A 15,229-nucleotide genomic window follows, 5' to 3' on the forward strand; every position below is an offset into this window, starting at 1 on the left:
TATAATAGTTGGAGCCAGCACCTGCAGCAAGCGCGGAAAACTCCTATAATCGAGGTTGTTCCTCGTTCCTACAGACTTTTGCAGTGCCGTTTCACCTGCACCGTTCAAACGAAAGATGCTAACACCTTTCTCAACAAGTGCATAGACAAGAGGCATTCGAGCGAGCATCGCCGCCCAGTGTAGCGCGTTGTTCCGATATTCGTCCAACGGAATTTCCAGATCCTCCCCAGTCAATTGCATCAAAGCTGGATGGGAGGAGAAATCGCGCGTCTTTTTATCGAGGAATAATGTCATGATGAGCTTCATCTTCTGAAACCTCTCTGGGGTAGTGGCGGGCGGCAAAGGCTCGAACCCGCGCTTGCTACCATCCACTATCGATGTTGAGACATCCATATCTTGGTAAAAGGAGTCATTCGGCTCAGTTGGTGTTGGTTCAGCCATGGAAGCCGTCGAGTGCTCGTAGGGCATCCCGAACGACGGCGCCTGGTGAGAGGCAGACCGAACGCGCTTCCGCGGAGGTTCATTTGGCTCCTCGTGGTCGAAGCTGGCACCATCGTGCATAGCATAGCGGCCATTACTCTGGAAATTGTTTCCGAAACCGCTATCAGATGTCACACTATACATGCTTTGTTGACTGTTCAAAGGTATGTGGGTATCCTGGCTGCTCATCTGGTGCGAAGGCTTTCGTATAACACTTGATCGCCTTTGGTCAATCCCGCGAGCCGCAGGTGAGTCGAAGCGAGCCTTGCTCATGGCGTTCACTGCAGTCGCAGCCGTGCGAGAGATGTTCTGGAAGAATGTGCCTTGTTGAGGTTGGCTCATGCCGCGATTGTCCATCCCGCTGTACAGCCGTTTCCGTTGCGCAGCCATTGCTTGCTCCTTTGTCGGGGTGTCGAGTGAGTCTTGCGCTGTACCGTTTGTACCGCCCATGTCATATTCAAGAAGGGGTCGCAACAATTCTTCGACATGGTATTCCCGGCAAAGCTCCACGCCCCTCTGATAGTTGACCCAGGTTCCTTGGTATTTACCATACCCTCCTTGAACCTTTTCATGCTCGCCCGCTGCAATCTCCTTTTCCAGTGTCTTTGTCCTCCTCGCCTTGACCACACCGGCAACTTTGAGAATCTGCGTAGCATTGAGCCACGAATCGGAGCGACGTTTCATCACGGCGACACCGTTCACTTCCATTTCGTAGACGGAGACATTGGAGTAGACAGCCTATCAACACAGCAGTAAAACGAGTCAGTACCGTTTCAAGGGATTCAGGATGCGCAATGACGGGAAACCGACCCTATAAATTTGAGGCTTGAATTCTTCATGATACATCATCGTCCCATACCCATTCATGTCCTCAAAACCTGCGAAACTAGACCGAGGACCGTGCGGGAGGCCGTTCGAGTAACCAAAGGACATCGACTGTTGCGACCCTTTCGGAGGAGGCGTAGCTCGAGGAGTGGACGACACCGACTGGGAGGCGTTGAAGGAGCCCATTTGCGACTGCGAAAATACCATGCCATTGGCGGAGCTCATACTGCTCTGTGAATAGGACATTGGTAAGCCTGGGCGAGCTGGGTGGTTGTTATTGGAAGCCATTGAAGGAACGGTGAATTAGCAGTGTTAGGGTGCCCGACCCAGACACCGACTCAAGGCTGGCAGCTCTGTCGAAGGAAAAAATAAGAAAAGGTTAATAAATACGGATTGCAGGTACCATAAGCCAATAGCAGGGCCAGTTCAACAAGTGAACAGCATCATGACAGAATGAGAGATTCACGAAAGCATGTGGGGAACTGCACCTATCCTGGGATCTACTGCTCCAGTCTGACTGACCGGCCAGGCGATTCGGAACGTCGCGCGAAAAGAGAGAGGCGCGTGGCTAGCGCACCGACCGCGAAGGGATGAGACAAGTCAATGAGCCTGGTTCTTGCGAGGCAGTCAGACCCTGAACGGCCCGGAGTAATTTACAAGTAGTGCAAAAGCCACTCTATATGCAGCTCTTTCAGGTGATCCTGTACAACATAGCCTTGCATGAAGAACTGGGGGAAAGGAACGAGATGAATGAGTTGATTGAAGTCGCGGGGCGTCCGTTATTCGCTCCGGTCGCGTTCGCGGCTAACCCGATTTCGCGTATCGCTGCCTCAAAACATCTATTGCCTGTTTGGGTTTTCCTGTCTCACCGCCTGCTGCTTCTGTCGGATAGCCTCGCGGTGCTGCGGAATCAACTCCGGGCTGGGGAGGAATCGAATAGGACGATAGAGAAATAGCGTCAGACACCATGTCTGCCATTCAGATCCCTCCCGAAACATGGCGACACCTTCTGCGCTCCTTACTCCGCGAATGTACCTATCTCCCTGACCCCGTCGCCAGAGTCACGTTCCATACCCAGATCCTCCAACGATTCCGACGGTATACCCAGAAGAAAGAGACGGATCAACACCGACTTCTATTACTCCGGAAATCAGCAACACACCAATTGTCTTTACTGAAACGAGCCAATGAGGGATATACTAAGCCGCTGGAAAAGGTCCTGCAACAGGCATATGGTCGGAGAGGAAGACGGAGACAAGAACTCATACAAGCATTGGTCACGCCAGCAGACGCGGTGGACGCATTGAATGCGGCGGATGCGCAGACAGTGGCCCAGGAAGCACCAGGGATGTTTGAAGATGGATGGCGGCCTCCCTCGGTCATGGTTGATCTCTTGAAAGCTCAGAACCGTAACTCGATGATCACCACTTTGAATGCCGGCTATTACACCAAGCAAGTCGAGCCAGTTATTCCCGCGGAGAATATCTGGGGGAAGCCGCTCGCTCCGTCTCGTCGCAGGAACATCCGGAGGAAATGGTATAACCAGACGCTACAGAATCTGTTCCCACCGCTGCCTGACTCAGAGCTCAAGGTGTTGGAGGGTCTTATGTCGGGGACTATTCCGTGGGCGCCACCCAAACGACGAAAGGCAGTCGGGGCTTCTTCCGTTCCTGTTGAGTCCACTCTAGATGCTGGGTTTTTGACGGAGGGACCGCAGAAGGGGGATACTTTCGAAGATTATGTTGACGGACGACCCCATAACATCACACGACGCTTCATGCAGAGGCTCTGGAAACGCATATCCTGTCTAGTTCCACGAGTGAACTGGGATACCAGAAGCGGAAAGCCAGCATTCACCTGGGATGTACTGTACTCAAGGCCTAAGCTGGCTCTGAAGTTGGACGAAAGCACGGCATCCAAGCTATTCGCAGGCATCGATGCCAATGGCCGAATAATCAAAGAACAACCAAAAGAAGCAACAGGATGAACTGCAATTCGCTCGAAAATAATCAATCCAACGGAGTATATATCAAAGAACACAATACGCAACCGAACATAATTGCAAACGAGATGGTCCGCAGACGAGCCAAACAGTAACAATCACGAAAAATGCACCATCCCATACTTATCAACCCAGGGTCTCTCATTGGGACCACACCACAGCCTCCCATTGGCCGCATTATCGAGCTCGAAGCCATTCGGCCAGACCTTCTCCATCTCGAGTCGGAAGGCGTCCTTCGGCTTCCCATTCTTGATTCTCAACTTCTCAAAATACACATACGCCGCATAGAAGACCGCCCCTGAGCTCCCAGCAGTAGGACCCTTCTTCTTCAAGAATTCCCCGAACGAATTCGCGTTCAGCCTCTTCGTACCCTGCGGGTACGCCGCCTTCGCAGCTTCTCGCATGAAACCCGCCTGCGTCATTCCAGTCTTGCGCAGATGCGCCCTGATCTTCTTCCTCACCACATCACACGTCTCGAAGACCGGCACATTCCCATCCTCATCCCCATCCAAGTGAACATCCGAAAGATCAACTGCAGCCGGACTCGATGGCTGAGTCTTCTTCGCCCTCTTCTGAGCATTTCCCGCCATGCTTGCCGCAGGCTGGGTTGCAGCCAAAGGCACAACGGTACCTCCGCTCCGGCCGTCAAAAAACTTCAACGCATTCTTATACGTAGCCGACCGGGCGCCCTTGACGCCCTCCTGGCTCAAAAACTCAGCATATGACCGCGGAGACACGTCAATTGCGCGCTGGAAGTCGCTGGCGCTCATCTGCCCTGAAGCAATGAAATCGCGTATTTCCTGCCGGATCTCATCACAGCTTCTCTTCGTATTGCCGGAAGGCGGCGCTGCTTCTGCTGCTGGCTGATTCTCTTTATCGGGGCCAGTCGCGATCGCCGGATCCATTTCAGTGGAGGTTCTCTTCTGGGCAGGCATATTGAATGAGCCGCTCAATTCCTCTAGGAATGGGTCAATGTATATAACGTGACTAGGTATATAATTAATGATTTTAATGATAGATAGAAAGCCCAAAATCAAGGACAAGTATGAAATAGTGATAATAGTAAACAGAAGCACGCGCCGACGCGTCCAAATAAGCAAACAGACGGATCAAGTCCATACATCCTAGTTCAATAGCACTAAATGCTTTAGGAACGTCATATCCGGGCAGCGGCATGGGTGGAGCGATATGCTCCTTCATTATTGGCTCGTGGATGGTGGTGATCAACAGTCGGTGTTGAGGTATCACATCGTCCCTGTCATGAGATATTAGTGTCTATTGAATTGACACCTCTGTTCTCAGCTGGGGTTATATGTTCATTGGGAGGTGTGATTGTTGGTTCAATGGCTTGCGGGGGTGGAAATCGAGGTAGTGGTAGAGTCTTAGCTCAGTACTACTGTGTGCAACGATCTTACTGTAGTATAATAGTATGTCTCTCGATTTCCATGGTGAGTAGGTAGGGGCCACAGGTGGCAAAAGATAATCGAAACACTGAGTACGTAGANCAGAATGAATGGTAGCCGAAGGTCGAGGTACTGTAAACCTGAAGCAATGNTGACATATAAGACTACAATGGCATTTCTAACCACCTCCAGGCCTATCTAGAAACCGAACCCCAAAAAAAAACTACTAACATGCGAAGACAAGGAGTGATTTCAACAATAGAACATCGATTTGCAAGGCACACGCGTACAATACTTAGCTNTGAACTCCCAAAACATTTGCGCCTTTTCCTACCTAGCGGATTGTAAATCGAATGTAAAAGGAAAAAAAAGAAGATAATCAGACCAGATCATAGTGCAAGCCATCCATCAATCCATCACACATCACTTTACTACCACCTTGTCTGTCCGTGTCAGATACATCNTGACTATTCATTCTTCTTCATAGCTCCACCTGCCCAGCCCTATGATATTGTACAATACAATGGATATTATTGAAAAGCAACCCCGTACGGCTCCTTCGCCCGGTCGTTAGAAATGAAAGGAAAGAGTTATCGAATTCTCCAGCTGTTGGAAGAAAGCATGTCATCATTGGTGGAACATTCCCTTTTCATAGGTACATTACAGGTCCAACGTCTTGTAGTCAGCGCCTGCTTCTGCACTCAGTGGCTGCACGCCTCTAACGTCACCTCCTNCCGGTTGGAAGTTATAGCGGTTGCCAATCCCAGTCGTAGCAGCATCGGCAAGCATGTTGTTGGTCTCCTCACCAGGGCCTNGAAGACTGACGGCCTGCAGGGTGTCCTGGACCTCCTTGACGCGCTTCTTAAAGGCCATGCGGTCGAGGAAGAGCTGCTGACGAGCAAGCTCGAGTTCCCGGCGTTCGGCTTCGATGATCTCCTCCATCTCATTGAACTGCTGCAGCTTAATCTCGAACTTCTGGAGGGTAACATTGACGGCCGAGGAAACCAGGCGGGTCATTTCACGTTCTTCGTGAGAAGCCAGGGCGCCAGCACGAGCGGCAGAAGCGGCAAGAGCCACGGTGGGAAGGGAAGCCTTGCCCTTGTCGGAACCAGCAACCTCGACGGCTTGCTCGGTTGCTTCCTCACGAGCAGAGTCCACTTCCATGGAATCCTCAGCCTTGACTGTCGCACTGCCTTCCTTCTCCTTGCCCTTGTCTTGAGCTCCANAGCCCTTCTNAAGCTGCTTTCTCAATTCCTTGCGGATCTCCTCCACGGAACGGCCGGCGGCAGCCGCGGCCACTGCAGGCTCAGCCATCTGTGCAAGGAAAGCGACAACGGACAGGACAGGGTTCTCGGCCTGGCTGATAGGCTCCCGCCCACTGCCTGCCCGAACTTCAGGCATGTCATCCAGATACTTGTCTTCGATCTCCAGCTGCAAGAACTTCATCACGCACTCCTCCTTTGTCCTGGATCCAACGTGAGTGGCAATTTGTTCCCAGTTGTCGTCAAAGTTTTCCAATCCCTCCAGCAGCAGAACAAGCTCCGAATCCGACCATGGCGCATCCCGATCGGGGGCTATCGAGTATGGGCTGTCTTCAAGCTTGACGAAGTCTGAGGCACTGTGGCTGGAGGGCATCCGGCCCTGCAGGAAGCAGTTGGGGCACAGGTCGTACTTGGTGTCAGGTGCGGCTGGGTTGGCGGTTGCGGGTGTTGCCTTGGCATAGTGGAATCTGAGGCGAGTACAATCGATGCCGCAAGAGAAGCAGTTGAACTTCTTTCTCGGCTCCTTGGAAGCGCTCTCCATCGCCTTGGTCGAATCGCCCGTCGTACCGTTCGTTGAGCCTTCGCCGTTGGTCTGCTTGTCTTTGTCCTCCGTGGCAGGTGTGATCTCCTTGCCCTTATCATCATACACATTGCGACGAATCTCGAGGTTCAGGTCGGCCTTGGCAGCTGGGGTCGCTGATGCTGCACGATCCGTAGCTGGCAGAGGCTTTCCAGGCTTGACAAAGTGGTTGGGTCCGGGCTGGAATGGCTGGAGGCCTCTGGGGGTATCGGCGACCACTCGGAAATGGCCAGTGAAAGGGGGGCCGATGTTGGACGGACGCGTTTGGGGATCCACCTGAGTCAAGGTATCAGCACCTCAGGCCTGAGGTCGGCACCGGGCAGATACTTACCTGGTAGTTGATGAGACCCCATTGTTCCAGGAAGGAGTGCACACGCATGATCGCACACACGTCACCAGCAAGGTTGCGGCGGCACGCAGTGACTGTGAGGTACTCAATGGGGTTCAAACGGTAGGTGTTGATCATGAAATCACGGTAATCCTTGTAAACTGCAGGGGTCTTGCTACGGTTTCTGCCGTTGAAGAACTCCGCCAGAGCCTTCTTCTCGATCGGGTGGATGAGGTGCATGTCGAACCAGGTAGAGTAGCTGGGGAGGATGATGGCGTGGGTTTGCGAAACGAGATGTGAGCGCGCAGAGGCCTCAATGGATGCCTTGGCCTGCGCCGGCTGTTCATCTGTAGCACCTTCAGCGCCGGACTGTGCGGCAACATCAGCGAGATCCTCGCCTCCATCGGTCTCCTTCTTCGTCTCCGTCTCGGTGCCGCCCATCTCTTCATCCTCGGGTTCGCCATCGGCATTCTGGGGCTTGGGTGAAGCGGGTGCATCTAGCGGATTATCAGTATCCGAAACAGTCTCGGTCTTTTTCTCGGGAGATCCCTGATGCGATTGCGATCCTGGGTGTCATGATGCGAGTGTTGGCAAGTTCCAATCCCCTTAGGGGCGGAAAGAGGGTGAACGCACCGGAAGTGGTAATCACATCACCTGGGGCATCCTGTGCCACGTTAATAGCCTGAGCATCCTCAGTGGCGCCACCAGACATAACCTGGTTGTCCTCCATTTTGTTGGCACGATAGTCGACGACGGGAAGCTGAGGTCGCGGGTGGCAGAGAGCAAGGGACCTTGGCTCTGCTCAGAAGAAAGGTAGGCAGGGCGCAGACGCAGCCCTCTGAATGGTCGAGACGTGAGAGGAAAGGGTATTGGGGATAACCAAGATATAATGGGGGTGGATGACTCCACCAGACAGCGACGAGAGATTGATGGATGGGTGGCTTGGAGGCAGAGCGACTGTCGCGACACGGACCGACGCTCCAAAAACTCGCGCCAAGACCCTCAGAGGCGCTAGCCGTATCTGGTCTAGCCGCTACCGGGCTCCTCTCCATCGCGGATGGAGCTTCTTCGCTCTCCACATTATCGATCTATTCTCTACCAATTCCTACTCTGTTCTAACGTCGCGATCTCTATTCAACAGCTATATTTGCAGAGATCATAGAGTTGAGCAAGGGATTAGAAAAGTACTTGGCATCATAATATTACTACATACTGGTCCCCATATCCGGACTTCAGGAGCATAAAACAAATTTGCAATGACTTCTACAATCCCCGATAGACATCCTAGGTTGAATGACGCTCCAAATCCACTTTCACTCAGTGCTTCTCATTCGCAATTGCTTCCTTCTGTAGTTCGGCAGTTCTGGTGATAGCCGGCCTTGCTTTGATCTTTTCGAGCCAAGAGTAAAGATTTGGGTACTCCTTCTCCATGTCAACATCATTATCCGTGGCGATTCCAAAGACATTAAACCACTGCACGAACGAGATGTCCGCGTAGCTACACCGTCCGCCAACTAGGTACTCCCTATCTTTAAGAACGTTGTCTAGCACCCATGACACCCGAAGAACCTCGTTCTTGTATCTCTCCTGAGCACTAGGAACCACTTCAGGGTGGTGTCGCCGGAACCAAACAGCCTGACCAAAGTACGGGCCCTGCCCACTCATCTGGAAGTGGAGCCATTGTTTTGTTTGGAAGTACTCAGGGGTACCAGCTGGGAAACTGATCTTATTGTCTTTGTCGTAGGTTTCGGAGAGATATTCGATAATGGCGCCTGACTCCCACAGGGTGATTCCTGTGTTGGGGTCCTCGATAGCGGGCACGCGGCCATTGGGGTTGACCAAGGTTAATGGTTCTTTCTTGACGTCTGCAGCAGCTATGTATATCGTCTTGTAGGGAATTTCGAGCTCTTCGAGTACCATGGCCACTTTCCAGGGGTTGGGGCCCATGGTGTGGCCGTAGAGGGTAATGGGTTTAAGAGACATTTTGTATGGTTACTGTCGTGGGTGTGGTAGATGTTGTACTGAGAGGGATCTGTGATTTCTGGTGTGTGAGGATTTTTTGGGATGGATATCTATATTCGATGCTAATCATTGTGTTATATATGATTCATCTACTCGTTCGATAACCTTCTACCACTGTTGTCCTCCGTCATAGACGATGTTGATTAGAAACCATTTACTTCGCCATCTGATCGACAGCTTATGTCGGCGTTCGGCACTCCGTGTATGCTGCTGACAAATTACGTGATAATCCACTATGCGGCGCAATGTCTCATCCAGATAGATTATTTTGAGCCAGGAGCCACGAAATGTCAGGAGTATACCTGTCTGTGACGCATGCCACTATTGTTTATCATTGATTTGTAAGACGGATCAAGGCAACTCCGTCGGGGTCAGGGACTTTCAAACGCCGGCGGATCTCATTCACCTGGATCTGGCATTTCAGTAGCCTCTTGTTTTGTTTGTAGCGGGTATCTACTATGTTTTCTTCAGTATTCGTTCTGCTTGTGTCTCTGGTTGCATGGTCGCCCTGATGTTTGTGCCTGGCGCAGTATACGTTACGGTGGGTATAGGTATTCTGTTTAAGCTCGTGAATAAGATTTCCCTCATGATGAGAATCAAACATTTATGGATACTATTAATATCACTGCTGTCAAGAGTCCTCCAATCCTTAGGATCCTTGGTTTCTGTCCGATACGAGACAGGATAAGCTGACGGGCCCCGCTTTGGCACATGGGTTCCCGAATAAGTAGCCATCGCTCATCGCGTGTCAGTTACTGAATGACATGGGAGGTATTTCTGGTGGTTATCCGCTTGTATGCATATCCTTCGCAAGAATATTGGCTTTCTGTTGGTATGGTTGTGAGTGGCAGAGAGGCCCGTAGACATTAAGAGGCCCAGACTACAAGTAAGTAGTATGAGCGGCCGAATATATATAGGACTATTGCAACATCACAATATGTCAATATGAACAGAGAACAAACAGACCCTTTCGTAGTGAGACAGAATCTAGGAACCGCCGCTGTATCTAAGCCATATTAAGCTAACATCAGAAGTAAATTCAAGATATACAGCCAAGTGAACCATAAACTCTTGGTACATAACTACACAATCCTAGCTCAGTAGAATATCAGCGGGAAATCAAAGCCCCAGTTATAGAGCACAAGTTTTGCCACTTTGCCAAGCAAGACGGGTCAATAGCTCAGTGGTACGAGCGAGAGATTGCAGATCTTTAGGTCGCGTGTTCGATCCACGCTTGGCCCTTGCTTTTTGATTTTTGAACTTCATGTACAGGTTGTCCTTTGTATGAACCTACAGCATTTGCCTCTTTTTTTTTTTTTTATCCTGTTATTGCTGGGATATTCACAGCACATATTTAAGCGGTAATCCAATATACCGACACATGCCACTACCACATGGAAGATGTGTCGAGAACGAAAGTACCCATGGATGAATCCCACAGCCCCTTCAACGTAGTATACTATTCTTTGCACAGCTCACTCATTAGGTGTTAAAGATAGACACATACGAAGAACTACGGGAATATTCAGCTGTTACATATAGCGTAGTTGGTTGGCTGCTAAGAGAACTCGCAGACCTGGAAATGCCATAAGTAAGTAGTAATTGGTGGGGGATCCAGGGGAAGCCGAACACACATGGGCTCCTACGGACCAGCAGGAACACAAACAAATCCGAATGACAGGGAAGATGGCAATTCTTTGGCATTTGCAGGTATCAAAGCAATATAATTCAAAAAGACGCTTGACTTTTCAACAAGAAAGGGGCCGGTAGCTCAGGGGTAGAGCGTGGGACTGCAGATCTTAAGGTCACGCGTTCAAATCGCGTTCGGCCCTTTCCTTTTTTGTTTTTGTCTTCTTTCACCTGTTCATGCAAGATGGGAGAAATCCCACAATTTCTCTCTCTCTCTCCCTCTCTCTTTTCTTGCGAGGACATATTGTGTGGACTGGCTGCAGTAGCCATTGCTATAGAAGGGCCGAACTTCATCACTACTGAGCCGTGCGGTCAATACGGTGGAAGCAAAGTGAAATAGTATTCAAATGTATATTGAAACAAGGTCTATAGCCGCATTGGCGAGGTATCTAGATAGAAACATGCAAGTAGGTATCCCGAATGAATTTATATACAAAAAGACCCGAATGAAATAATCAAAATATTCATACACAAAATCAGACCCGTATAAGTAACCAAAATATGCGATGACCATTTCCGTAGGATCGATCAATCCGACACCGGATCGGCTGGGCTCATTGGGTGTGAATACAATGGCACTCCTTCATCGCTCCCCTCATCTTCGGACGAGGCTGCGCGTGGATCAGGTAGATTGTCGTCAGTACTAGATGCTGTTTCATTATCCAATTCAGGCTTGATCGCCCTACGAAGGCGACGACTTGGAGGACTGTCTGCTTCCGTGGCCTTGGAAGGGACTAGCATAACGCCCGATCTCAGGTCTCTTCGTGGCGGATACCCTTCATGACCTTCAAGCTCATGTATCAGGCGAGATGCATGTTCAGATATTGGACTCTCATCCTGTGGCGATGAATCTTCTCTCCCTGGAAACTCGATCTCAGACTTCGATGGTGTCAGCTCATCCACCCGCATTTCATCGTAATCATCCCCATCGTCTGCATCATCGCTGTCGCCAGCACTAATGTGACTATCAGGGAGGCTGGCGTTCTGCTGATTTGGAGCAGCAACCAGCCGATTTGTAGGCTCTGTATCCGTATCCTGATCGAAACGTCGCCTCTTCCGCCGGTTCTCTGAAAGATCATCGTATAGGTCCACAAGATCATGACCGTATTCCTCCCACTCGCTGCGATAGAACGTCCTGTCACGCCAATCGACCAAGTCTTCCATTGTCTTGCGCTGACCAAGTGGCCTCCGTGGGACAGCATCTTGCGCTTCATACTCTTGGATTTGGGCTTCGAGGGGTTGTGGAGGTGACTCGCCAATGAGCTTCCATAGGTTCACTTCCTCGAGACGGCTCATCTGCCCATCAATCTGTTCAGCATGGTCATCCTCTAGATCAACTGGCTGTTCCTCAACTGGAGATAGAACAGGCGAAGAGAGCACAGATGATGCCGCAGAGGATAGCTCCGACTCGTCACTATAACCTGCGTCCTCGGCATCTGTCGTATTCCCTGGCGCACGACTTCCCGATCTTCCCCTTGAGGCACTTCTTTCACGAGACTCTGATTCGAGAGGTATTCTCCCAGACAAGATATCCTCCACCTCATCGTGCTCCATGTGCACTGCCTTCCACCCCTTTCGATGTCGAGAGTCTTCAACATTGAGACTGCATCTCCGCGCAAGGCCGACCCAGTAGTCGGAACGGTCCCGTTGCATGTTGAGCACGTCCAGTGCTGTCTTGACATCGCGAGACCTCACGACATTCGCCTTTTGATTGCCAGTCTGTCGCATATTCCGCAACCTTGACATTGCGAAGAAAAGAGATGACTGAACAAGACGGCGTGTCAGACTGACTGTCAAGGCATAGAAATCCGCAAATGAATCGGCGGTCATGGACGGTGTCTCATCTGCGAAGGCTACATTGGCCCAGTTGTCTTCCAGTCGTGCACCGCCAAAATTCATGAAGAAGCGTTCTGACAGCCGGATCCACTTTCTCATATTGAAGAGCTCAGCCGTCAGATGGGCACTGGAGCTAGCAGTTGGATCAGCGCCTTGGGACTTGACTTCCTGCGCAAGCGCTTCTGCTGTTTCTCGATTAATGATCCACAGGTCTTGGTGCTTCTGCTTTCCAGCAACATCTTCTGCCATCTGCTCCTCCATCGAAACCAACTCAGCGTATTGGTCGAGCTCGTCACAGCAGTCCTTGCTTATTTCAGCTGCTGCGGGAACCTCACCTAAAATAATCGTCCTTGTATGACGATCCTTCAGGTGCTGTCTTTCCAGGCCATTATGGAGCAGGTTCAAATGCTCCTGAACTTCAAGCTCAGATTTCGAGCCCAGCTGACGGGAAATTTCTTGGATCCCATTCTTGCTCTTCCTATCCAAAACATGATATAGTACCTCCTTTTCGTTTGGAGTCCACGTCACGATTCCATTCTGCGATGTAGTGTGGTTTTCGCCACCGTCGATTGTAGGAACGGGCGCATGATCTTCGATGATCCCCGCAAGAACGCTGGAGTATGCCTCCACGGACTCTCTCGATAGCGATAATTGTAGCTCCTCTAGCGCCTGGGCTCGCGTGCCTCTTGCGGATCTGCGCTCCGTCCTCGACGTTTGCACGGGTGGATATGCTTTCGACGAAGTGGGACCAGTTGATGGAGGGACCGGTAACGGGGCGCTTGTTTGCGAAGGCTTGATTTCGGGCTTGTATTCCGATGTATCGTCGTCGTCTTCCTCTGGTTCATATGGAGTTGGGCTGCTCATGATCGAAGAATAAAAAGGCCAAGAGGCAACCGCACCACAGGCATGGGATTAGGGAAGATGACGAAATCATTCCCCTTCTCTCTCGCGCGCCCGTATAATCAGGAGAGCATTGCGGCACCGGCGACAGGTACAAGGCCGGGGCGTCTGCAGTTGACTGATCAACTTTCGCAGTTGAAATTGGAAAGTTTTCTGATAAGATGCGGTGTTTGCACTGTTTGTTTCCCCACCGTCTGCCGCTCGGATTGATTCCGCGACGGAGCAGCTCAACACCGTATGAACACCGTTTACAACACTGGAAATATCCCGATTAAGTCTTTAAAAAGAGGCTTCGAGAGGATTACAGATAATTACAGATGCCCCCATATTGAAAAAATTTTCAGTCACTTTAGTCTTACTGTCAGCTGAAGCTTTGCGGCGGTAACAACGACGGCGTTGCCAGCAGGACGGTCTGTATGTGCGACTACCATGAGGAGTATACCGGTTTAGCGCCGGGAATCCAAACCAAGGACACAGACACCTAGAAAATCATACCCGCTACAGGTGCTGGGGTGGCTTGCAAGCTCGGATAAAACGAAGAATGGCCGATAAGGCTGAATTCAACCAGGTCTCTTTCTAGGATTGGTTGGACGATTACCGGCACAAAAAGGTGTTGATGACAAGAGTTTCAATCTGCCTCATCGAAGGCAGATCCCAACTTTTGCATTGGAATCTCTGTACAGGTACGATGCCATATAGACTTCATCCATGTTATGAATTCTAATCTCAGCCACTACGCCTAGTCTATCTCAAGGAAAAGTACAAGTATATTACTCAACAAGCTGGGTAACACCATCGAAAACAGGATGGACCTGGGAAGGGAAGGGAGTGATTCACCTCCATAATCTTTTACTACATCAAGTTGCTACTAAACCAATCGATATGCTCGACTGCGCTTGACTGCTACCGTCACGGATTTACATCTGCAATATGTCGCCGAGGTATCTCCGGCTTCGTGTCTAATAGGTGGTAATCTATTAGCAGCCTTGCTATCAGCATCCAGCCACAGAACACACGGAAATTTGCCAAATAAGGCCAATTCGGGATAGACAGGCTAGAACGGTGATTAATTCCGAGTCCAAACACCAGATTGGATTACCAAGTGGAGAATCGTAGAATGAAGCGGTTGGGAGCAAACAGAAATGACGGACCTGATGAGAGGGCGTGAGCTGGCTGAACTTCGGAGGTGCGACGGTGATGGTGGAACCCGTGGAGGGGTATGAATGCAGGACGAGACGAAGCGCAAGCCAACACCTTCTTTCTGAGTAAATTGCCATGACCCTGTCAATTCCGTGATTAGGCAAGTGCTTTGCGCCTTCATTGGCCCTTATCCCTGCATCCGCGGGCATTGGTAGGGAACATCTTCAGTTTTGGGCTCTGTGTTTAACCTGCGTGCACACCTTACTGTGCCTTGAAGCTACTCAATAAGATTTTCTCATTTTCGACTCTTTTATGTCACAGATACTGGCAAGGCGGCTGTCTAGTTCTCCGGGTTGGTTTCCCGTCCGCTCGATTGACAACGCTAAAATCTAGTACGCTGCCAACTAGCTTTCCCACTATATAAGGGAGCTCCACTGCGAATAAAGTGTGCCTGTCATCAAGAGACCCACTAACCGGGCCACCCAACCGTCAAATCAAGCCTCGGTTTGTTATTAGACAATCTGGACCACCGGTGCAATCGCCAGTTTGGGCTTGCAGCATGTCTTACTACGCAGACGGCAATTGATCGACACGCTCGTATAGGGATTCGCACACGAACGCCTTCGCTTCATACTATCTGCTCCACAGAATAACTTTACCCTCTCCGTCTCTGGCTACCCCAATTCAATCGTGCCATACGGGTTGACTTGCCCCGTGTAGCCATGTACTTACTACTTACTTCGTTGCGACTCGGGACCACTC

General features: G+C 50.7%; 7 protein-coding genes and 2 non-coding genes across 9 annotated transcripts; 4 read left to right on the top strand and 5 right to left on the bottom strand.

The window, feature by feature from the left end:
* An07g02270 (uncharacterized protein) lies at positions 1–1,593 on the bottom strand (the record flags this gene model as incomplete). Its single annotated transcript, XM_001391276.3, has 2 exons — positions 1–1,218; positions 1,291–1,593. Coding segments are annotated over 2 exons (1,521 nt in total), but the record flags the coding sequence as incomplete, so codon positions are not given.
* A 679-nt stretch (positions 1,594–2,272) lies between these two features.
* Positions 2,273–3,292, top strand: An07g02280 (uncharacterized protein; the record flags this gene model as incomplete). Its single annotated transcript, XM_001391277.1, has 1 exon — positions 2,273–3,292. One exon carries the CDS (start codon positions 2,273–2,275, stop codon positions 3,290–3,292), a length of 1,020 nt encoding a protein of 339 aa, XP_001391314.1.
* A 113-nt stretch (positions 3,293–3,405) lies between these two features.
* Positions 3,406–4,507, bottom strand: An07g02290 (uncharacterized protein; the record flags this gene model as incomplete). The annotated part of the gene is made up of 2 exons (XM_001391278.3): positions 3,406–4,294; positions 4,410–4,507. 2 exons carry the CDS (start codon positions 4,505–4,507, stop codon positions 3,406–3,408), a joined length of 987 nt encoding a protein of 328 aa, XP_001391315.3.
* An 863-nt stretch (positions 4,508–5,370) lies between these two features.
* An07g02300 (uncharacterized protein) lies at positions 5,371–7,610 on the bottom strand (the record flags this gene model as incomplete). Its single annotated transcript, XM_059748275.1, has 4 exons — positions 5,371–5,919; positions 6,010–6,828; positions 6,884–7,446; positions 7,514–7,610. 4 exons carry the CDS (start codon positions 7,608–7,610, stop codon positions 5,371–5,373), a joined length of 2,028 nt encoding a protein of 675 aa, XP_059600866.1.
* Positions 7,611–8,197: 587 nt separating this feature from the next.
* On the bottom strand, positions 8,198–8,863 carry An07g02310 (uncharacterized protein; the record flags this gene model as incomplete). Its single annotated transcript, XM_059748276.1, has 1 exon — positions 8,198–8,863. The coding sequence occupies one exon, from the start codon at positions 8,861–8,863 to the stop codon at positions 8,198–8,200; it is 666 nt and encodes a 221-aa protein (XP_059600867.1).
* A 219-nt stretch (positions 8,864–9,082) lies between these two features.
* An07g02320 (uncharacterized protein) lies at positions 9,083–9,633 on the top strand (the record flags this gene model as incomplete). Its single annotated transcript, XM_059748277.1, has 3 exons — positions 9,083–9,191; positions 9,349–9,470; positions 9,586–9,633. The coding sequence occupies 3 exons, from the start codon at positions 9,083–9,085 to the stop codon at positions 9,631–9,633; spliced, it is 279 nt and encodes a 92-aa protein (XP_059600868.1).
* A 438-nt stretch (positions 9,634–10,071) lies between these two features.
* tRNA-Cys (GCA) lies at positions 10,072–10,144 on the top strand. Its single transcript has one exon. It is a non-coding gene; the product is annotated as a tRNA-Cys (tRNA).
* A 518-nt stretch (positions 10,145–10,662) lies between these two features.
* tRNA-Cys (GCA) lies at positions 10,663–10,734 on the top strand. The gene has a single exon. It is a non-coding gene; the product is annotated as a tRNA-Cys (tRNA).
* A 385-nt stretch (positions 10,735–11,119) lies between these two features.
* An07g02350 (uncharacterized protein) lies at positions 11,120–13,291 on the bottom strand (the record flags this gene model as incomplete). The annotated part of the gene is made up of 1 exon (XM_001391282.1): positions 11,120–13,291. The coding sequence occupies one exon, from the start codon at positions 13,289–13,291 to the stop codon at positions 11,120–11,122; it is 2,172 nt and encodes a 723-aa protein (XP_001391319.1).
* Between the last annotated feature and the right edge of the window lie 1,938 nt (positions 13,292–15,229).

This window comes from Aspergillus niger (assembly GCF_000002855.4).
Source record: "Aspergillus niger supercontig An07".
In the NCBI taxonomy this organism is placed as follows: domain Eukaryota; kingdom Fungi; phylum Ascomycota; class Eurotiomycetes; order Eurotiales; family Aspergillaceae; genus Aspergillus; species Aspergillus niger.